Below are 22,921 nucleotides of genomic sequence, written 5' to 3'. Positions count from 1 at the left end.
TTACCAGACACAAGGGACTTTATTTGTTTCACATGTTTAACTATTAAACAGAGGAGACTTGAAGTGGTTTCTGAAAGTGAAATTTCTTTTTGCCCACCCTTCATCTTATGGCTAGTGGCTAGTCCTCCAGCAGAAAGCTACCATGGAGGATACTATATCCTCCTAATACCTGCATCACTGGCTGGGTGTCACCCTTGACCATGCAAGGCACTGCATGGTTCCTGGAATTGCTGTGAGAAGATGGGGATGGTCAGCAAAAGGGTAAAACCAAGTCACCCTTCCCATGGCCTCAGCTCAATCCGCCGTCAGCTTGGGGCCTGGTGAAAGGCAGGCTGACGGGAGAAAGTCGGCTGTTAACTTTCTAGGGTCACTGCGTAGCTTGGCTTATCAGCACCTCTCTGGCGGGTCTCTGGGCTGGGGCTGTCACTTGGCCTTCTCACCAGTGGAGGGCAGCTGGGCACAGGGAGTGGGAGGAGAGAGGCCTGGGGCCCCAGGGGTTGGAGGCGGGTGGGGAGCTGGGGACGGGACCCTCAGGCTCCTCAAGTCTCGGACTCATCCGTCTCCTCAGTGGAGCCATCGCTTTCTGCATCCACTTTGCGGGCATGATGGAGGGGTCTCCAGGGGGAGCCAACCCGGGGAGGAGTCCGGGGAGGCAGGCAGCTGGCCTCTGGACCGGCAGTGACCGAGGTGACCAGGCCTGGGATCTGCGCCAGCCTGAAGAAGGGGAGATGCCCAGAGGGAGCGAGGTGCCTCTTGTCCAGAGACCAGGACCCCTTCACCTACTCTCGCGTGTGAGTGAGACCATGGGCTGCCTCCCCAAAGGGTTCAAAGAGAGGCTGTCTCAGGCCTCCACCGGCCCCCCAAGCCTTCCTTGACTGATGGACAAGTGCTCAGTGGCCCGTGTCGGGCTCTGATCGACTGAGGTCTGGTGCCCACAAGGGGGCAGCATCTTCCCACGTAACACTTACAGCCGCTCCAGTTCCTCATCCATGGCTGGGTCGTGCATCAGGTCCCCCTTGTCGGGCAAGGCTCCTAGGGAATAATTGGGGGCACAGAACTTAACCCGAGGGTCCTCCACCCGGGCTTCAGCCAGTAGCTGCCTCTGTGCCCCTCATCGTCATGTCTGCCTACAATGTCAGCCCTGGGAGAGCTGATCTAGAAGATTTAGGGAACGGAGGTTTAAGAGATCTGCTCTGGGGGCAGTAAGCCCTAGGTGCTGCTGGAGAAGTTTAGTGAACCCCCCTGCCTCCCCTCCCTGATCATAACTACAGGACAGCCCCAAAACTCAAGGTCACTGCACAAACAGAATGATCTTCCAAGACTAGATGGTGTGTTGTGAGGTGGTGCTAGTGGTAAAGAACCCGCCTGCCGGTGCAGGAGATGAGACAGACAAGGGTTCGATCTCGGTCAGCAAGATCCCCTGGAGAAGGAAATGGTAACCCACTCCAGTGTTCCTGCCTGGGGGATCCCTTGAACTGAGGGGCCTGGCGAGCTGCAGTCCACGGGGCCGCAAAGAGTCAGACATGGCTGAAGGGACAGCACTCATGCACGAGCTGGTGCTGAGGGTTTAGTCCTTTCCCGAGGCTCCAGGTCCTGAGCTGAACAGGAAGAAGCCAGAGACACAGGACATGGCCAAGGCCCCAAAGGTCAGAAATTACCTAGTTTTGTGCCTCCGGATCAGGGGGATCCCACTCTGGGGACAGAATGGTCAAAAATGCTGTCTCAGCTCCTCCCGGGAGGGTCCCAGGGCGAGAAGGGAAGGCGGGGTCAGGATGAGACCCAGCTCTCCTCGCGGGGCGCTGTCCCTTCCCTGACAGATCACTCAGCAGGTTTCCTCGGCTACAAACCAAGGGCAGTCATTCTCGGATGTTGGGAACGGTGAGAGAAGGGATCCAGGGTGCCCCCTGGGGCTGTTATCGGTGGGAGGGAAGGTAGAGCTGGAGTCTGCAGATAGAAAGATTCTTAGCAGCAAACTTAAAAGAGCCGCACTCCTGGTCAGAAGCTAGTGAACAGTGGTGGTCCCCGGAAGCCTCAATCTTAAAATTGTCCATCTGGCTCTACAGTTCCCGACCTTTTCAGGTGATGCTTCCTGGCCCCTTTGCTGTTGGTGGTGATCACAGTGTTTGATGGAGCCCTCGTGTGTCTGTATGTGTGTTGCTTTGAGGACTAAGGGAACAGCACAGCCCCCCTCCACAGCTGGCTGCACCTGGGGTAGCTCAGGTCGCTTTTCCATACACGGGAGACGCAGGTGAGGATGGACCCTATGCTTCTTTCCATCTCCCACTGGCCCAGCGCTGCAGGGGATGTGAGCTCCATCGCTGGCCGGGTAACTAAGGTCCATGCTCCAACTACTGAAGGCCACTTCCCCTAGAGCTGGCATGCCGCAAGAGGAGAAGCCACCGCAAAGAGAAGCCCGTGCACCGAAACTAGAGAGGAGCCCCGGCTTCCACAACTAGAGAAAGATTGCACGCAGCGACAAAGACCCAGTATAGCCAAAAAAACAAACAGTTTAAAAAAGGAGCAGGCGGATGCACTCTTTCTTGTTTGAAAAATAGGAAGAAGAACCCTCTCAAGCTCTGGGGGTGGTGATGTCATCCTGGTGGCCCCTCCCTGGGAGGGGAGCAGGTGCGGGAGGGGGCGGAGGAAGGCAGGAGGGGAAGGCGGACCAGTGAGGATGAAACGATGGAAAGGAAAAACAGCCGGAGCCGGCCTCCATCCACCACCGCCCTTTTTTTCCCCACTCCCTTTCAGACTAGTAATTTTTTTTTTCCCAGATGGGAAAAAAAGGTCTCCCAAGACACACCTTTGCCCTGCTTACAAATGGGGTTCAGGTCTCTGAAATATAAGCTCTGGAGCCACTGATTAAATAGTCTGTGTCTGCCCAGCCTGCAGGCCAGTGCCCACAGCAGAGTCGGGGATCCTATGGGGTGGGGGGTGCTGAGCACGCCTCTGCCCTGGGGAGGCTGCTTCATGTTGGGGCAGGACCCGGGTTGGGGAGGCCATCCGTCAGCACGGGAGCAGGGGAGGCCTCAGAGTCCGGCCCTGAGAAATCAAGGCAGACCTGGCAAATCTGTGTCCCCCGTGGGGACTCTGTAAACCAACACTCCGGCTCCTACGTGGCTTTCCGCTGCCAGGGTGGAGGCGGCCGGCTCTGGCTTACCTAGGGCTTGGTTGATCCCGTGATGCTTTGAGAGGGCCACAAGGAAGCCGTAGAAGGTCAGTCTCTGAACATTGCTGAGGACCTCTTTGACCAGCGCCGGGGGTGGGCAGCTAGAGGAGAGAACACAGATTCAAACACTAGTTAAGTCTGACGCCGTCTTCTCACCCAGACCTTCAGGCTTAGGAGGGTGTTTTCTGCCACTAAGTCAGGTCCGACTCTTTGGGACCCCGTGGACTGTAGCCCACCAGGCTCCTCTGTCCATGGGATTCTCCAGGCAGGAATACTGGAGTGGGTTGCAATTTCCTCCTCCAGGGGATCATCCCAACCTGGGGATCGAACCTGCGTCTCTTGAGTCTCCTGCCTTGGCAGGCAGATTTTTTTACCACTAGTACCACCTGGGAAGCCCTTAGGAGTGCAAAAACCAAGGGACCTGCCTGCCCTGGGAACCCTAAGGCCCTGGGGAGCCTGGCAGAACTCTCGGAGCAAGGCCTTGACTGTGGACAGAAAGGCTGGTATGTTCACCGATCGGTGCTTCACTGGCAGGGGTGGGGCATGGGGAGAGGGCGCTGGGCGATGCCTCCTCTCGGAGGAGACACAAGCTGGCTTCTCTGTCCCCAGGGGGACTTCGTGCTACACAGGACAGCTACCCTCTTTTTCTGGAGGGTGAATTCTGCGCACGGTGGATATTGTTTTCCTTCTCTCTAAAAAGTCAAGACCAATCTATCGCCTGGCAAGAAGAAGGGGCCCAAGCTGGTCATTAACAGCTGCTGCTGCTGCTAAGTCGCTTCAGTCGTGTCTGACTCTTAGTGACCCCATGCAGCCCACCAGGCTCCTCTGTCCATGGGATTCTCCAGGCAAGAGTGCTGGAGTGGGGTGCCATTGCCTTCTCCCATTAACAGCTGGTCTTGCCCAAATGGAAGCAATCTGGCCCCCGTGAGCCACCTGGGAAGCTCGTCAATCATCAGCCTGGACTGGGGGCAAATGGCGCTGATTCATATTCAATACGATGACCGTCAAGGGCCTTGGAGCCCCGGCCTGCCGTCAGGAGAGCCTGCCGGGGGGTCCGAGCTGGCGCCCACGCCTGCAGCCCCGGGGGCTAGGGCGGGCTCTCACCTGTACTTGTGCCGGTCACACAGGTTCTCCAGGCACTGGTAGAACAGCGAGGCTTCCACGCCCTCCAGCGTGCCTGCCTCGCCCGCGGAAGGCCGCTGGCGGTGCTGCCCACTGGACGACGTGGGCACAATCACCGTGTTGGGGTTCTTGCCCGACAGCAGGTCCTGATAGATGGCGGCCACGCTCTCTAGGAACTCTGCGTACAGGGTGGAGGGGCGCGGGTCAGGCGGGGAGGACACCCTGGGTCCCCTCACCGCGCGCCCCCTTCTCTCTGTGGGTCGGCTCAGCTCCCCAGTGAGTCCTCAACACACAGCATCCAGGGAGCAGGGGCCCTCATGGCCCACGCTCGTGAGGGATGACACTCGCGTGTCTCAGCTTGAACATCCCCTCCTCTGGCAGTTCTTCCCAGACCAGGCGAGACCCCGCTACATACTTTCAGGCCCCCCAGACTCCTCTGGGGCGCTTATCCCGTGAGGGCGTCTCTGCGGCTGGCTTGCTTTGTCTCCTTGCTGGAATGGCAGATCTTGCCCCCAGGCCTGGATGGTGCCATGTCTGCCTTCCCCACCCCCAGCAGCCAGCACGGTGCCTGGTGCATAGAAAATGCAATAAATAGTTTTGAAAAACATAAAAGGTGAACAGGAACACACTCCTGCTGGCAAACCGCTCTTGTGAGGCCACCTGCCTCTCTGACTAAGGGAAGCAGGTTGGAGATACCCATGCAGGAGAGAAAGCTTATGAGCTGCTGATTTATTAAACAGCGTAACTAGTTTTCAGGTGTTAGTTGCCGAGCCCTCATCGGTGAGCTGAGACTTACGGCCCACCTCCCCATGGCTGCCCTTTCTGGGGGGCGCTGTGAGGAGAGAGCCCGTTCACATGGTGAGGGGAATAGGGTCTCCACACGCGGCTGCTCCTTCTCCAGGGCCCAAGAGCTTCAGAGAAATGGGACATGGATGCCCGGAGCTGCTGTGAGCAGGAGGCGGGACCCCAGACTGCGGCCCCTGCCTGACCGGGCCCTGGGGCCGCCCTCAAGAGGACACGATGCGGCGCCTGAGTGAGGCCGGGGCCGGCCGGGGCCAGCCGCTGGCAGAAGGCCACAGGCAGGCTCCAGGGACAGCCAGCCCTGTTTACTGGAAGAGCCTGTTTGAAACAAGTTTGCTGATGGACACAGTCAGCAGTTTCAGGCCCCAGCATTCCATCGGACGCTGCTGTGTGTGAGCCGGTGTGCGCTGGTATCCAGCCAGCCATCTTTATTCCACCTGGGATTTCGGGGTGCAGCTGGAGGTTGCTGGGGAGCAGGGGATGAGGGGGGCGTGCGCTGATGGGGAGCTGTGTGCTCACATGTCTGCGTCAGGCCCAGGGAGAGACCTCCGACCCGCTGACACGGCCGAGGGGCTGAGCACGCGGGCGGTGGGGCGGGCCCTCGGTCAGCCGGGCGCGTTGGCAGCTCCCCTTGTCCGCTTCTCCATTAAAAAGCCGCCTGCCCCTCAGGGCTGCGGTGAGGACGAAGGCGCCTAGCACTGGGCCCGGCACACCGCACGCCTTCGCTAAACGGGAACCGCCTCGGGGAGCAACCCGCAGCAGCGTGTCGGTGGTGGTGTGACCGTGGTCATCACTTAAACTGATGTGTGTCCCCCTGCTGGCAGGAAGCACCGTGGCTTTGTGTGTCGTGGAGTCGGCTCTGCAGGCCGAGTCTTGTGACCACATCCTGCGGGGAAGCCCGCCACGAAGGGAGGCGGCGCAGGAAGTGCGGGCCAGACGCGCAGAGGGAGGGGCGCCAGGGTGGGATGGGGAGTGGGGGACTGTGGTCCCGACAGGAGCCACGGGGGCCCGGAAGACTCTCACCTGAGTAGTAAAACTGGACCTGGAAGGCAAAAAGGAAATCTGAGAAAGACATCAAGCAGTCCATGGCGTCGTCCATGAGCACAATCCTGAGGGGCAGAGAGTGAGAGGATATGAGAGCGGGTGCGTGTGATGGAGGGTGCTGCAGTGAGCCCCGCCTGGGGCTCCAGTCCCCCTTGGCACAGCAAGGAGAGATGGCTCCCCCTGGAGACAAGATCTTCCCTGTCACTGCACTTCTCCGTTAACTGGGCTCTGCCACCCATCTGCACTGGCGTGGGGAGGCAGGCGCCCAGTTCAGTCCCTGTGGCACCAGCCAGGGGACGGAACATGGGCTGGGGGGGAGCGGCAAGGAGGGAGTGCAACTGCAGTGCGGCCAGGATTTCTTTTCGTATCCTTCAGCAGTAAATCCTTTCATCCTGCAGCGAGGACTGTTTAGTTCAGAATAAATACAGCTGATCAGAAAAGGCAAAAAGAACAGCCAAGAGCTTTAAAGGGCCTTGGCAAGTGGCCCCGAGATTTAATAGGCGACCAAGGGCCAGACGGGCCACAGGCACCTCCAGTCCTGGGGCACAGGCGGCACAGAGGGCCGGGGGTGCAGCCTGGGGTCTGCCCTGGAGGGGGTCCAGTGACGCTGGGCGGCCACTGCTCCTCCACGTTCACAGGGTGGCCCCCTCCTGGCTTCTCGCAGGAAGAATACCCCGTGACCACTAGAGGGAACGGACCAAAGATACTCCCTTCAGGGACTCGCTGGAGAGAGGACAGGAAGAGATGGAAATGAGCACTTGCCGGGTTCCATCCTTGGGCCAGGCAGGGTGCCAAACTCATCTACTGATGGGCAGCTGGGCCCCCAATCTGTTTCTTTTCTCTTTTTTTTCCAGCCATGAGACGTGGGACTCTTAGTTCCCCAACCATGGGTCGAACCTGTGCCCTCCTGTAGTGGAAGTGCAAAGTCCTAACCAACAGACTGTCAGGGAATTCCTACCCACCTCCCCAATCTGTTTCTGACTGGGCCCTATCTTTCCTTAAACAAACAAACAAATAATCCCCAAGAAACCAACTTATTTTGCTCGTTCATGGATTTTTCGAATTCTCTCTCCTCCTCACTGGGTCAGAGTCCCCAGACTGGCAACTGGGTCAGCTCCAGAGACTGCAGGCATTGTTCGCCTCTGGGGAAGGGGCTCTAGAGAGACTCTGATGTGGCCAGTGCCCCTGGGAGGGTGCAAGGCCTGGCTTCAGGTCCCCCTGAAGACAGAGATGGTTCCTACATCTAGTCTCCAGGTCTAATAACGATAACAATAGAAATAGGCTGTATTTACTGAGTCCTTACTTCATGGCAGGCACCATACAAGGTATTTGGATGGACCTGTGGTGGTTTAGTCGCTAAGTCATATCCAACTCTTTGCGACCCCATGGACAGTAGCCTGACAGGCTCCTCTGTCCATGGGATTCTCCAGGCAAGAATACTGGAGTGGGTTGCCATTTCCTTCTCCAAGGGATCGTCCCAAATCAGGAATCAAACTGGGTCTCCTGCATTGCAGGCAGATTCTTTACCAACTGAGCTACGAGGGAAGCCCTGAGTTACAAGGTATTTAACTTATGTTAATTAAATTTTGAGAGTCCCTAGAACAGCAGGGAGATCAAACCAGTCATTTCTAAAGGAAATCAACCCTGAATATTCATTGAAAGGACTGATGTTGAAGCTACAGTCCTTTGGCCACCTGATGCAAAGAGCTGACTCATTGGAAGACCCTGATGCTGGGAAAGATTGAAGGCAGGAGGAGAAGGGGGCGACAGAGGATGAGATGGTTGGATGGCATCATTGACTCAATGGACATGGGTATGGGTGGATTCCAGGAGTTGGTAATGGACAGGGAGGCCTGGTGTGCTACAGTCCATGGGGTCGTAAAGAGTTGGACATGACTGAGCGACTGAACAATAACAAATTTTATCCCACAACAATCCTATGAGACAGGTGTTGTGATTATTGCATTTTACAGGTGAAGAGACTAAGTCTCAGAGAAGTCAGCTTAATAAGGTCACACAGCTGGTAAATTTACATGTCATGGACTTGCTTCCTGCTAGGTCTCACCACCTCTTTTAAAGTAAAGATACAGGATATGAACCGAGGAGCCTGGCAGGCTACAGTCCATGGGGTCACAGAGTTGGACAGACTGAGCAACTTCACTTTCTTTCTTTCACAGGATATAAATACCTGCATTTCATTTCTTAGTTTATTATCTGCCTAACTTATCTTTTCTTCTTCTCACCTAAATCTTAGGGCCTTAATTGCTTCTCATGTATCTCTGGGGGAAGAAAGAAGCTGCTTCCTCTACCAGAAGACACTGATGCTGGGAAAGACTGAAGGCGGGAGGAGAAGGGGACGACAGAGGATGCGTTGGTTGGATGGCATCACCAACTCAATGGACATGAGTTTGAGTAAACTCCGGGAGTTGGTGGTGGACAGCGAGGCCTGGCATGCTGCAGTCCATGGGATCACAAAGAGTCGGACACGACTGAGCGACTGAACTGAACTGAACTTCCAGAATTCAACATTAAAATTACCTCTAGAAAAAAAAAAATTCAAGGCCAGAGTGGGAACAAGCAATGCTGCCAACGGCCGCAAGAGGGCGCCCTAGTCTTTCTGGCAGAGGCTCCCGGGACCAAGAGCTGAGACAGGCCAAGTAGCTGTGGTTCGGTCACCCAGTCGCGTCTGACTCTTTACGACCCCATGGACTGCAGCTCGCCAAGCCTCCCTGTCCCTCACCATCTCCTGGAGTTTGCCCAAGTTCATGTCCATTGCGTCGGTGATGCCAAGTATTTACCTCTTTCCTTATAACCTGAGCAGAATGGGCAGGCAAAAGGGATGAGAGAGGGCACAAAGCCCAGACTTTGATATCTGGATGGGGACAGAGGGGTGAGTGAGGTAGAGAAAGGGCAGGGAGTGGGGGCTGGGGTAGCAGAGGCATCCCAAACTGCAGAGGGAGAGTGCATTTTTCCAGAGTCCCAGGGAGCACCTCAACATCCTCCCTTCCCTGGCCCACAGCAGAGGGACAGGCCCCCCGAGGAGAGAAGCCAGTGCCCTCTCCTTCCTGCCCTACTCCCGGGACAGCCAGGAACCAGAATGGCCTGAAGTTAATTGCTAGGGAAGAGCGCTGGGCTGAGAACATCCCCAAGCAGGAAACCACGAAGGGGAACCAAAGCCTTTGAAGATGTTACTTGGCTCCTCTTGTTTATCATCAACCTGGGATCTGGTGCTCCTGTTTATAGCAGTTACCTCCCTTAACTATTTCTCTCTCTCCCTCTCTTTTTTGGGCCATGCTACGGGCATGCAGTAGTGTCCGAATCTTTGCAACCCCATGGACTGTAGCCTATCAGGCCCTCCGTCCATGGGATTTTCCAGGCAAGAGTGCTGGAGTGGATTGCCATTTCCTTCTCCAGGAGATCTTCCCAACCCAGGAATCGAACTCGGGCCTCCTGCATTGCAGGTAGACGTTTTACCGTCTGAGCCAGAGGCTAAAACATCTGCCCGCCATGCGGGAGACCCGGGTTCAATCCCCGGGTGGGGAAGATCCCCTGGAGAAGGAAATGGCACCCCACTCCAGTATTCTTGCCTGGAGAATCCCATGTACGGAGGAGCCTGGCGGGCTACAGTCCATGGGGTCGCAAAAAGTCGGACACAACTGAGCGAGTTCACTCACTCATGGGCATGCAGAACTTCCCAACCGGGGATCGAACCCATGCTCTCCACAGTGGAAACTCGGAGTCTTAACCCCTGAACCATCAGAGAAGTCTGACTATTTCTCTCTTCACCTATTTATTCTCTTATTTTATACAGACGGTCTCCAACTTGATGACAGGTAGTCTTAGGTTTTATGACTTAAGTGATCAATGATGCTGTGAAAGCGAGAAGAACTTTGAATTTTGACCTTTCCCTGGCCTAGCGATGCCATGGACGTCCTCTCCTGTAACGCTGAGCAGGGGCAGCTCCTAGTCGGCTGTGCAGTCACGAGGGTGGGACATGGACAACCATTCTGTTTTCACTTTGAGTACCATGTTCAAATCAATTACATGTGAGATTCAACACTTTATGAAAAAACAGGCTTTGGGTTAGATGATGTTGTCCAACTGTGAGCTGATGCTGAGGTAGGGCTGGGCTAAGATATGATCTCTGGTAGGTCGGGTGTAGTCAGTGTATTTTTGACTTGATATTTTTAACTTACAGTAGATTTTATCAGGACATACCCCCCTAGCAAGTGAAGGAAGAGCTGTATTGCAGTGTAACTCCAATACCATAGGACTTATCCTTTCAGAGTGCACGGGGCGGTGTGTTCACAAAGCTGCACAGTCACCAGCCCCATCTAATTCCAGAAGCGGTCGTTGTTGCTGATTGGCCTGCTCCCGGCCACGCCAGGGCTGCCAGGCCAAGTGCCGTAAGCATCTCCCCTTCTCAGCCACAGCCAGGACTGCTGGCTGCAGAGGGCCCGCCCCTCCAGCCCCAGAACTGGCCGCCGCTCTCCGTCAGCAGCCAGGCTTGACTGTGAACGCCAGCTCCCTCTTTTGAGACGGGCAGCTGGGGAAGAGAGAGGGCACAGCCCTCGGAGGTGTCAGGGTGAAGCAGGGCAAGCCCGGCGTGTGCTCTGCTTTGACCCCTGCTCCTCGGCGGGCTGACGCGTGGATGGGGCTAGTTGCGGGAGGCAGGCGGTGCAGGGGCTTTCTCTCTGAGGGACAGGTAGCTGGACCCTGGCAGCACATGCGCGTGGGATTGAAGTGTTTTCCTGACTGCAAGCAGTGGGCCTGGCTGACAGAGAAGCCAGTTGGGTCTCAGCTATCATTGTCAGCCGTGCTCCTCTGCTCAGCCAGAAGCCTGGGAGTCCTCCTGACATCCGGGAAACGCCCTCTCTTGCCCGCCAGGTATCAACCAATCACCTGGTCCAATCAGTCCTGTTCCAGACATTTCTCTGGAATCCGTCTACTCTTTTCCACTCCACGGCCCCCACTGATGCCCACGCCCACCTCCTCTTCCAGGACAACTGGACGACCTGCTACCTGGCTTCTGGTAACACTTTTGCCTCCTTCTAATTGGGTATCCATACTGTGGTCAGAAAGACTTTTTTTTTTTAAATTAAATTTATTTTTAAATGAAGGATAATGGCTTTACCATGTTGTGTTGGTTTCTGCCAAACATCAACATGAATCAGCCATAAGTTCAGTTCAGTTCAGCCGCTCAGTCGTGTCTGATACTTTGCAACCCCATGGACTGCCAGGCTTCCCTGTCCATCCCCAACTCCCGGAGCCTACCCAAACTCATGTCCAGCACATTGGTGATGGCCATCCAACCATCTCATCCTCTGTCATCCCCTTCTCCTCCCGTCTTCAGTCTTTTCCAGCATCAAGGTCTTTTCCAATGAGTCAGTTCTTCACATCAGGTGGTCAAAGTATTGGAGTTTCAGTTTCGGCATCAGTCCTTCCAATGAATATTCGGGACTGATTTCCTTTAGGTTGGACTGGTTGGATCTCCTTGCAGTCCAAGGGACTCTCAAGAGTCTTCTCCAACTAGGTTTACCTATGTTCCCTCCTTCTTGAACTTTCCTCCTACCTCCTACCTCCTTCCCCATCCCACCTGTCTAGGTTGTCATAGAGCCCCGGTTTGAGTTTCCTGAATCATACAGCAAATTCCCATTGGCTATTGGGCTTTCCCTGTGGCTCAGCTGGTAAATAATCCGCCTGTAATGCGGTTAGACCTGGGTTCGGTCCCTGAGTTGGGAAGATCCCACTCCAGTATTCCAACCTGGAAAACTCCATGGATCATGTAGTCCATGGGGTCACAGAGAGTCGGACACAGCTGAGTGCCTCTCGCTTTCACTTTTCATCTGTTTTACACATGGTGGTGTACGTGGTGTTTTACACATGGTGGTGTACACGCTGTTTTACACGTGGTGGTGTACACGCTGTTTTATACATGGTAGTGTACATGCTTCCATGCTGCTTTCTCCACTCATCTCACCCTCTCCTCCCTCCCAGAAAGACCTTTTTAAAAATGCGAATTTGACTGTTTTACAAGCCAGTTTTAAACACTTTATGGGCTTCCCCTTGTCCTTAGAGCAACGTCTCCCATCCTTATCCTGGCTAATGAGCCTGTATGCCCTTCCCTTGGCCCCCGCTCACCTTTCTGGACTCACAGGAGGCCCCAGTCAGTGTCCCCCACGATGTTCCAGCGTGGCGGGAGGGCACACAGTAGGCCCTCAGCCAGTATTAGTTGAATGAGAGGGAAAGTGTGAGCACATCACTAACAGCGGTGCGGCACCCTTTTCTTTTCTCCTGGCAAGGTGGCATCTGGGCACTACGTCTGGCTCTGGGCGGTTTATTTAAGAGGGACGAGCTAGAGTCACAGAACAGGGGGTCGGCGAGGCGGAGTCTGCAAACCAGGATGTCGGGCTGACGACTACCTTCAGATCTTTAGTGGGAAGAGAGGATGAAGGGCAAGTGGCGCCGGGCCATGGCGCTTGAAGGGCTGCCTCTGAGGGAGACGCCACAGGGTTCTGGGAGACTGGCTCCGGAAGACTGGAAGCCGCCCAGCTCTGGGATTATGGCTGCTTTGTGAGCGACTGAGCTGCCTGCTGCTGGAGATATTCAAGCGGAATACTTCCCCAAAGTCTGAGCGGGCTTCTTCTAGCTCTGACAGAAGCACATCCCAAGGGCGGAGAGAACTAACATCTGGTAACTCTGGTTCTCACTGGGGAGAAGTTTGCTGTTGAAAAACCTCACAAAAAGGTGCTTTTAGAAACATGGAATGCCACACTGTCCATCTCCAGACTATCACTCTGACCCGTAAGAGTCCTGGGCATCTGGCACCGGGATCTCACAACTGTGGAGAGAGGCAGGCAGGAGGCTGCGGCTCTGTCTCTGCCCGTGGTGACTGTGATGACCCCAGGCTGTAGGCCCTTCACCTCACCGACAGCGGCTCCACCCTGAACTCGAACCTGGCCCCATCCCCTTGAGGGTCAGGAGGAGGAGTTTCCTGGCTCGACACCCCTTCCTGCCAGAGGCCTTCTGCTAATGTGCCAGCCGCTCCTGACACCTGGAGGAGAGGGGCCTGCTCCAGCTTTGAAGCAGAGCCAGCAGGGAGCGGCTGCCAGCAAAAGTCTGTACTGGGTCGGGGAGGGACCCTGGCATGCCGGCCTCGGGGCTGGAGAGAGGGGGCTCTGGGGGAGAAGGAGAGGCTGGCTCTGAGCAGAAACATGTGGAGGGTGGAGTCCAGGGCAGCAGCTGGAATGGAGAAAGAAAAGAGCGCTTGGCAGGGTCTGAGCCCATCCCGAGGGGCCTGGCTGTTCTTGCCCTCCCATGCTGACTTCCAACAGCTGGGATGGGCTGGCTGGCTGGATGTTTGGTGGGTGCCAACGAAGCAACAGTTTTCAGCCTGAATCTGTGATGTGCCAGCTTCCTATTCCCCCTTAAAGGTCAGCATCCCTGGGTTGAGTGGCAGAAGATGTATTGTTTTGTTTTGTTTTGTTTTGCAGTTCAGCGGGGATTCAATCCCACCCAGCTCTAGAACTCCCTGCCCAAGTTTCCTTTTCTCGGCAAGTCACGTTTTCTCTTGGAGCTTTAGTTTCCTCATCTGTAGAGGAGATAATTCTAGTTCCCAATTCACAGAATTCTGGTGAAGATTCAATATGGTGATACGCTGCGTCTATTCTACTGTTATATATTACTGGTATACACAGTAATGACTCAAAATCAGTGTTAGCTGCCATCCATAAGAGTGTTCTAGCTGGTTTCAGGTGATGGAAGAGCTCAAAATAGCGAATAAAAATATAGCTCGGAGGAAGTGCAGCCAGTGCCTGGCCGGGCACAGGCTCTCAGGCGGAAGCGAGCTATCCTGTTTCAAGTCCACTTTTGGGGGGCGCCGGGGCTGGCGAGAAGTCTCCCATGCCGGCACTTCCTCTGGGAGGTCACATGAGCTGCATTGTTCATGGGTGAAGGTGAAGGGCGTCTCCAGGCCTGTCTGGGATCCCGGGACACCTCTGTGGAGTCTGCCTTAATGTCAGGGCCATGAGCGAGGGCGAAACCACAGCCTGGCTGCCTTCTCCAGGTATTGCCACGGTTCTCTGCAACACTTCCTTAGGGCTGCCCGCCCGCAGGGCTGCACTGGAGACCCCCCTGTGCTGCACGAGCTGCTTCCAGTCCAGGCCCTCTGAGCAGCGTGGGGCGTCCAGGTTGTGGTTCTCCCCGGGCTCCGGGCTGCACTTCCAGGGGGCCCCAATGCCCCCTGCCCTGCAGTGCCTGAGAAGCTGGACCCAGAGAGCCTGGCTAGCAGCAATGATTACAGCTACACAGCGTCCAGTAAGGGCTTGCTTGGCTAGCGCTGTGCCTCCGGCATTGCACTTTCTTCTCCCGTTGATCCTCTGACGTGAGATCGATGGATATCTTCACTGAGAACACAGGGCCTCAGAAACTTGACCAGGGTTTTCAAGCCAGAAGCAAAAGAGCTGTAATTTGAACACAGGCCTCTCTGACTCTAGTCACAGCTCCTGGGCCAACTGTAGCTGCTCCAGGTGAGACGTGGCCGTGACGCCTTCCACCGTGGGGGGTGGGGGGGCGCTGTCCCTTCTCCCACTCCTGTAGAGCTGCGGCCCCCAGGTGGGCTGGACGCCGAGGCCTGGACGCTGCTTCTTCCTTGCAGAGGCCATGAAGGCCCCGCTCGGCCATTTCGGCTGCATGATCCTGGTCTCTCCCCAGGAGCCTCATGGCTGGGGCTGGGGGCAACTGTCCCACGCTCTTAAGATAAAGCCCACACCCCGTGCATGGCCTGGGAGGCCCGCCCTCCTTCTCCCAGCTCCCTGGCACCCCCAGGGCACCCAAGTCCTCACTGGCTCCTTTCCAGGTTGCTTACTTGCCCGAGACGGCCTTTCGCTCTCCCTGCTCCCTTCCTAAATCCTGCCCACCTTCTTCCTTTTACTTGTTTTTCTCTTTTTTATATTTTGAATTACGAAAGCGTGGAAAATACATATCAAAGTTACATAATAGTTTCACTATATATTACAACTACTTTTTAAGTAGATAAATTAAGATTTTTAGTTGGAGTTTCAATATCAAACTCTCAAAATTAATAGAATGAATACAGAAAAGTCGAAGGATGGAGTAGAGCCGAAAAGCACCATGGACCAATTCGACATAAAGCTTACACAATTTTCACACAACAGTAGGGTATAAATTCAAGTTACCACAGATCATAAACTAGGAGACACTGGAACACATCCAGGGACATAAACCAAGGTGGAAAAACTTCGTGGTTTAAAGGTATTGAAATCACACAGAGTGTTCTTTTATCCACACCTTTTTCATTTTAAATACAATATTTAAAACTTCAGAAAATTACACAGAATAACAGAAAAAACATCTGTGTACCCAATAGCTAACTTCCTCTCCAATCTTCACATTTCCCCACCCTTGCTTCAGTGTTTAAAAGCTTTGTAAGCGATTACACGCACTGTTTAGAACACCTGGACACCCCCCTCTACCTCCCTCCTCCGAGATCCTGCGGGAACTTGAGGGCTTAGCATTCATTCATTCACTGAAACTTGGGCTTGGCCACCCTCTGCGTGCTTTCATCCTGCTGTTGACTCACACAAATGTTTACATTCTTAAAGCATGATATAACTTTGCTTTGCCTGTTCTCAAGCTCTATGCATCCTTCTGCAACTCGCCATTTTGAGATATATCAATGCTGATGCATATATATCTCCCTGTATTCACTTTATTATTTAAGAAAAAACATCTATTTGGCATGGTAGGATCCCCGTGGTATCAAACCTGAGTCCCTTGCATTGGAAGGCGGATTCTTAACCACTGGACCACCAGGGAAGTCCCACCTCCCTGTATTCATTTTAGCTGCTGTATAGAATTCCATGGAATAGATTTAAGACATTTTGTCCTTTCTACGGCGTGGCAACAGGCATAGGGCTTCACTGGTAGCTATTACAAATAATGCTGCCTGTCTCCTTAGACTCAGCCATACCTCATGAACTTTTTTTTTTTTTTACTATTATGTAACTAGTTCCCTGCACATGGCAAATTCAAATTTTTTTTTCAGAACTTTCTGGAATTTTTTTTTCCATTTTCCTCTTATTAAAAAAAATTATTGGAATATCGTTGCTTCACAATGCTGTGTTCGTTTCTACTGTACAGCAAAGTGAACCAGCTGTATGTATACACATACGCCCTCTCATTTCTTGAACTTTTAAAGATTCGCCCAAATTGCTTCCAAGTGATTAAGCCAAGTTACACTCCCACTAGCAGAGTGTGTGGGTTCCCTCAGTTCCATGTCCTCACCGACACTTGCATTATCTCACTTTACAATTTTTGCCAATTTGATGACTGTGAGGGGGTATCTCAACTTAATTGGCCTTTCCCTGATAACTAGCGAGTTTGGCCAGGAAAATATGCCCGAATGTTTGGTAGTTGTTAGGATTTTCTCTTCTGTGTATTAGCTCTTCATATCTTTGGACTATTTTTCTACTGAGGTCCTTTATTTTTTTGTTATGCGCTTGTAGGAGTTCTTTATAGACAATCTCGATACTAAAACAATTCTGTAGACTGATTTGTTGTTAGTTACATAGGTGATAAATATCTTCTTCAAGTCTCTGGCTTGTCCTTCAACTTTGTGTATGGTGTCTTTTGTTGGACAGACGTTTCTCATCCTCACTCTCCGCTGGGCGAGGGCTCCGCGCTTGCGAGGTCGCGGCCTGGGTTCAGTCTCCGCCAGGGTGCTCCTGCTTCCCCGCAGATGCTTCTTTCTCTAGAACATCTACTCCACGAGGGCAGGGGCTTTGTCCTCTTCACTGCTTTCACCAGCAGCAGGTGATGGCATTCTCCTTCAACACTGGCTGAATGACTGGATGCCGTTTTGTGGTCAGCTTATCAACCTCGTCCATTGGGGTTGGGCTTAAAGAATTTAAATCTCATTTAAGAATTTTTTAACTACCCGGTGGCAATAAAATATTTTCTTCTAATCTCTTTTAAGAGTATTATAGCTTTGCATTTTACACTTACGTCTATAATCCAGCCTTCCCAGGTGGCAACAGTTGATAAACAATCCAGCTGCCAACGCAGGAGACTTGGGTTCAATCTCTGGGTCGGGAAGATCCCCTGGAGGAGGAAATGGCAAACTACTCCAGTATTCTTGCCTGGCAGATTCCATGAACAGAGGAGCCTGGTGGGCTATAGTCCACAGGGCAGCAAAAGAGTCGGACAAGACTGATCACACATGCACACATGGATTTTCTGTAATCTATATGAAACTGACTTTTGCATATGGTCTGAAGTAGTGATCTAATTTTATTTTCTCCTAGAGGATAAACATCAACTGAAAAAAATGCACGATGTGAGAGTTGTGAGTTAAGTTTTATCTGGGGCAAAATGAGGACTACAGCCTGGGAGACAGCGCCTCAGATAGGTCTGAGGAACTGCTCTGCAGAGGTGGGGAAGCTCAGCATATACTGGTTTTGGTGAAGGGGAACATACAGTCAAGCACGCACTTTTGCAGGAAGTTGCTGCTAGTCTTGTGAAGTTTACTGCTAGCCACGAGGAGCAGGTGTCTCCATGAATGATTTTAGTGCTTTTCTAGGTGTGAGGAGAGGCAAGGATTGGACTCATAAAATCTTCCTGAAAACATCTAACTATCTGAAGGCCTGTTCTGCTAGTTTTTCCCAGAACACAGAGTACCTCATTCCTAATGACCCCATTCAGCGTGTGTTGAAGTTCAGCTGCTGCAGTGGCTTAATCCTCGTAGAGACAGATGGCAAGTCCCAATTTTCAGGGGGCATTATGACGGCCTTGGGCTTCCCTGGTGGTTCAGATGGTAAAGAATTCACCTGCAATGCAGGAGACCTGGGTTCAGTCCCTGGTTTGGGAGGATCTGCTGGAGAAGGGAACGGCTACCCACTCCAGTATTCTAGCCCGGAGAATTCCACGGATTATACAGTCCATAGGGTCAGAGAGAGTCGGACACGACTGAGTGACTTTCACTGTCACGGTGGCCTTACAATAAGTCTTAGTAGTTGTAGGGCTAAGACTTAGTGCAAGACCATCACGCTTCCCTGGTGGCTCAGGCGGTAAAGAATCCGCCTGCAACATGGGAGACCTGGGTTCAATTCCAGCTCTGGGTTGGGAAGGTCCCCTGGAGGAGGGCACAGCACTCCAGTATTCTTGCCTAGAGAATCCCATGGACAGAGGTGCCTGGCGGGCTACAGTCCAGGGGGTGTGCAAAGAGTTGGACACAACTGAGCGATGAAGCACACACAGAGAACACAGAGCTGACAGAGCAAGTTCATCTCGTACAGACCCTTCAGGTCCCCGATCCAACATGTCTATCCCTGCCTTATGGACCAGCTTCTCCTACTTTACCAGGTTAGGCTGTAACCTGTTTATGCGTCCCTGCAGCACTTGGCTCTTCATTGATTTAATGTCTGCCACTCTATCGGCTGGCAAGGGCTGGAACCACATCTGTTTTGCTCACTGTCATAGCTCCTCCACAAGCACGATGACTGGCACATAACAGGCACTCAATAAATATCTGGGAAATGAAAGGATGGGGAAGGAAAGGATCTTCTGTTTGGGCGAAAGACCTCTGGGGCAGCAGCGACACTGTCAGATGGCAGGTCCGGCCTGGGAGGAGGTCTGAGCAGGGTGATGTTGCAGGCAGGAGGCATAAAGAAGGACATTCTAGATTTGTTAGGAGTCTATATGCTTTCAAAGTGCTGTATGTATTCAGCATACAACCATGGCAGAAGAGCTCTTCCTATTAAACACGTATTACTGACTAGGAAATGTGGCTTTCAGAGACAGAGAAGTGAGTTAAATACGATTTCAGATGACAAGAGTGAGAAGGAACGCAATTCCTTTGAGTGCAATCAATTCTAAAATGGCAGAATGAGATGGGCATGCAAAGTTCTAAAGAGGTTCTCAGAGAGTGGTCCCAGACCCGTGAGCATCACCTGAGAACCTCTAAGAAACATGAATTCTTGAGCCCCATCTCAGACCCCCTGAACTCTGAGGACAGGGCCTGGGCCATCTGTAGTTTACTAAGTTCTGCGGGTGAGTCTGGCACACTCTCAGGTTGGAGAGCCACTGCTTGAAATCTTCACCCTTGGAGCGAGGCTTCCTACACGTGTCCTGTGAGCCTTGGATGGGCTACAGGTGTGAGGGGCCCCTAGCCCAGGGGCTAACCACAGGCAGTCTTGTCTTTACCCTACTTTTTGTTACCTATTATTTTCTGAGTGTTGTGAAGGGGAAGAAGGCCAGAAAGCAGCGCCTTAGGGAACCCAGGAACTTCTCACTTATTTAATTTTTACATCTAAGTACACTTCATTTCCAACGTTGTGCTAATTTCTGCTGTGTAGCAGGGTGATTCAGTTATACACACATATATTCTCCTTTCAATATTCTTTTCCATTATGGTTTATCCCGGGAGACTGGGAATGGTTCTCTGTGCTCTACAGTAGGGCCGTGTTGTTTATCCATTTTATATGTAACAGTTGCATCTGCTAACCCCAAAATCTCAGCCTATCCCTTCCCGCTGGCAACCCCAAGTCTGTTCTCAATGTCTGACTTCCCACTGATTTAAAAAAAATAGTCTGGCAATAATAATACCAACATTATTTTAACAGCAAGAAAATATTATTTATTGAATGTCCATAATGTGCTAAGCAATTTACATATATATAATTTTGTTGAAATCTTACAGCCACCCTATGATGTAATTATTAGCCCCATTTTACAGACAAGGCAAACAGGGCTTAGAGAAGTTGAGAGAGATCCTCAAGGTCATGCAGTCAATAGACAGAGGTGGTGTGGATACTCAGGTCTTTCTAATGCCGTGGTGCCTGTGCTCTTAGGGGTCAGGGTTAACACTACTGTTTCTAACATTTTTGCTCTATGCCAGGCATCGTTTTAATCACGTGATACGTGGCTTCAATTATTACAACTATTACAATTATTCCCACTTTACAGATGAGGAAACTGAGGCTCAAAGAAATTAAATAACTTTCCCCAGGATATAAGCTGGAACCAGGATTAGAACTCAAGAGCTCTGGCTTGAATCTCTCTGGTGGTCCAGTTGTTAAGAATCTGCGTGCCATTGTGTTCAGAGCAAAGCCCAGACTCTGCCTGAACACGACAGCCAGGCACGGGATGCCAGGAACCTGCGCTGGATGGATACAAGCTGACTAATCGGAACACTCCTGATTCTAAGTGTTTGTAATTTCTATATTCTGGCTTTTCTGAAATTTCTTGGATTTCTTTACCGCACATGTGTTGTTCTTACAACTTGAAAGGGAAAGGATGAAAGAAGCAAAAAAAAAAAAAAAAAGAATCTGCCTGCCAGTGCAGGGGACACAGGTTCGATCCTGGTCCGGGAAGATTCTGCAACCCCCAGGGCACCTAAGCCCATGCGCCACTACTATTTACCCCGTGAGCCTCAACTACTGAAGCCCTACAGCCCGTGCTCTGCAACGAGAGAAGCCACTGCAAAGAGAAGCCCGCGCACCACGCCTGGAGAGGAGCCTCTGCTGGGTACAACGAGAGAAAGCCCACACACGGCAATGAAGACCCAGCACAGCCAACACACACACATAAATAAAAAGGACCTTCCCTGAAGCTGGGGAGGGGTGGTATTAAAATACCATCAAAAGTGGCCTCTCACTTGTTAAAAAAAAAAGAAGTTTGGCTCTAGTTGAATTCTTTCAACCGTCAGGAAAGCCGCCCAGTCCATGGAGGATGGAGACGAAGATGGTGACTGCTTAGGGATACGGTAACTTAAGGACCTCCATTCTGCAGGAGTGGGGGATGGGGCGGGGCTCTGGCCGGGCGCTGTCAGGGGGTCTGCTGGCTCTTCTCCCCAGCTGTGTTTCCGGCTCACACCTGCCGCCCCAGGTCTGGCCAAGGTGCCGACCGGGAGTTGGGCGCACGTGGGGCTGCTCTGTGCTCGGCAGGCTCTGGTGCACAGCTGCGTGTGGGTCACATTCCTTTACACATACATCATCAGGGGCTGCCGCCTGCTCCCACGGCCTGTCCCCACTTCGGGGCCACGAAGACCATCCTCCAGGCACGGCCGCTGCCTTGGGGGGGCCTCGCCATCCGCACCCCCGCCTGCAGTTTTGGTCAGAAGCCGGAGCTCTCCTGTGAGGAAGCTGGGATCCTGACCTTCAGGACGAGATGGGAAGAGCTCAGACAGAGGGGCACATTCTGGGACGGATATGATTTTTCCACACACACACACGCATGCACGCAGCAGCTGGAGTACGGTGGGGAGAGAATGGAGCTGGGGAGGCGGGGTCGACACCAAAGCTTGAGTCCTGAAGTCATCTCTAATTTTGTAGCCCGTCTCCTGACGCTTGTCCTGGGCCCTTCTGTTGTTGATTCTGGCGTCCCCACCATCCCTTCACGTTGCTGTCTATTAGCGTGGGCCACCATGCTTCCTCCCTGCTCAAATGGAAAGGTCTGAAGTTCTAAAGAACAAGAGGGTCTCTTGGTGGTGGTGGTGATGGGGAGGGGCGGTAAGCTTCTGACCACAACCAGGGGAAGGTCACTCCAGAAGCCCCTGGATATCAATACTTGTAAGAATCTGTGGATTTTAGAGGGTTCTGCTCCTTCTAGTCTAGCCTTGCAGTGCTTGCTACATCAGGTTGTTTGGAAGCATCTGGGAGGTGGGTGGGGCCGAAGACCATAGAGAAGGCTCGCCCTCGGGCCCACCCGCTACCTTTCAGGTATGGGAAAGGGGGACAGCAGGCTGTGATCGGCACCCAAGCAATCCTCTTCTAAATCAGATGTGAAGCTCCTTGGTGGCAAGGTGGGTGGGTACAGAGACTATAATGTTATTCACCACTGCACCCCCAGTGTGCAGATTAGATCCTGGCACAAAACTGGCACTCAGTAAATAGTTGATGAGCGACTTGTCTGGCGGTTCAGTGGTTAAGACTTCACCTTCCAGTGCGTGTTGGATCCCTGCTCAGGGACCTAAGATCCCACATGCCTTGGGGCCAAAAAGCCAAAAACGTAACACAGAAGCAATATTGTAACAAATTCAGTAAAAACTTAAAAAAAAAAAAGGTCCACATAAGAAACCTTTAAAAAATATTTGATAAGAGGAAATACTGAGAGCTGCTATGACGTGGATGAACTTTGAAAGCATAAGGCTAAGCGAAAGAAACCAGCCACAGAGGCCCGCATATCGCGTGCTTCTGTCTGAGTGTCCTGAACAGGCAAATTTACTGAGACAGAGTGTAGTTGCTGCAGGCGAGAGAGGACGGGCGGGGGATTCGGGAGCAGTGGCTGAGAGCAGCAGGGTTTCTTTCGGGGGTAATTAAGATGCTCTAAAATGGATTGTGGTGATGTGAGTATATGGTTGACCCTTGAACAACCTGGGTTTCAACTGTGCAGGCTCACTTATATGCGGATTCTTTTCAATAGTGAATACACAAGGTGCAGCTGGTTGAATCCATAGAAGCTGAACCCGCGTATATGGAACCATGTGTATAGAAGTTCTGTGTGTATGGAGACCGGACTAAGAGTTCTACTTGGATTTTCAACTGCACAGAGGGGTCAGTGTCTCTTACCTCTTCCTTACTAGTCAACTCTACTCTGTATGTATACTTGATCAATTGATTTAGGGAAGCTGGGCATTTAAAAAAAATTGTTACTTAGACTTTCCTAGAGCAGTTTTAGGTTCACAGTGAACTCGAGGGGATTCCTCAAATGCCTTCTGCCCTCACACATGCACAGACTTGCCCCAGTTATCAAAGCCCCCCACCCCGC

The 22,921-nt window shown here is 52.6% G+C and overlaps 1 protein-coding gene across 1 annotated transcript in view; it reads right to left on the bottom strand.

Moving 5' to 3' along the window:
* Positions 1–22,921, bottom strand: part of CUNH11orf49 (chromosome unknown C11orf49 homolog) — a 211,592-nt gene continuing 188,671 nt past the window's right edge. The window contains exons 5-9 of the mRNA XM_040259153.1: positions 6,116–6,201; positions 4,274–4,469; positions 3,161–3,270; positions 969–1,032; positions 1–714 (exon numbers count right to left, since the gene is read on the bottom strand). Coding sequence (XP_040115087.1) covers positions 540–714; positions 969–1,032; positions 3,161–3,270; positions 4,274–4,469; positions 6,116–6,201 — 631 coding nt within the window. The 3' untranslated portion in view covers positions 1–539. The remainder of the gene's footprint in view (positions 715–968; positions 1,033–3,160; positions 3,271–4,273; positions 4,470–6,115; positions 6,202–22,921) is intronic.

The sequence above is a fragment of the Oryx dammah genome, unplaced genomic scaffold (genome assembly GCF_014754425.2).
Source record: "Oryx dammah isolate SB20612 unplaced genomic scaffold, SCBI_Odam_1.1 HiC_scaffold_17, whole genome shotgun sequence".
NCBI lineage: Eukaryota > Metazoa > Chordata > Mammalia > Artiodactyla > Bovidae > Oryx > Oryx dammah.
Note: the sequence above shows the minus strand (reverse complement) of the source record. Positions and strands in the feature narration are given on the sequence as shown.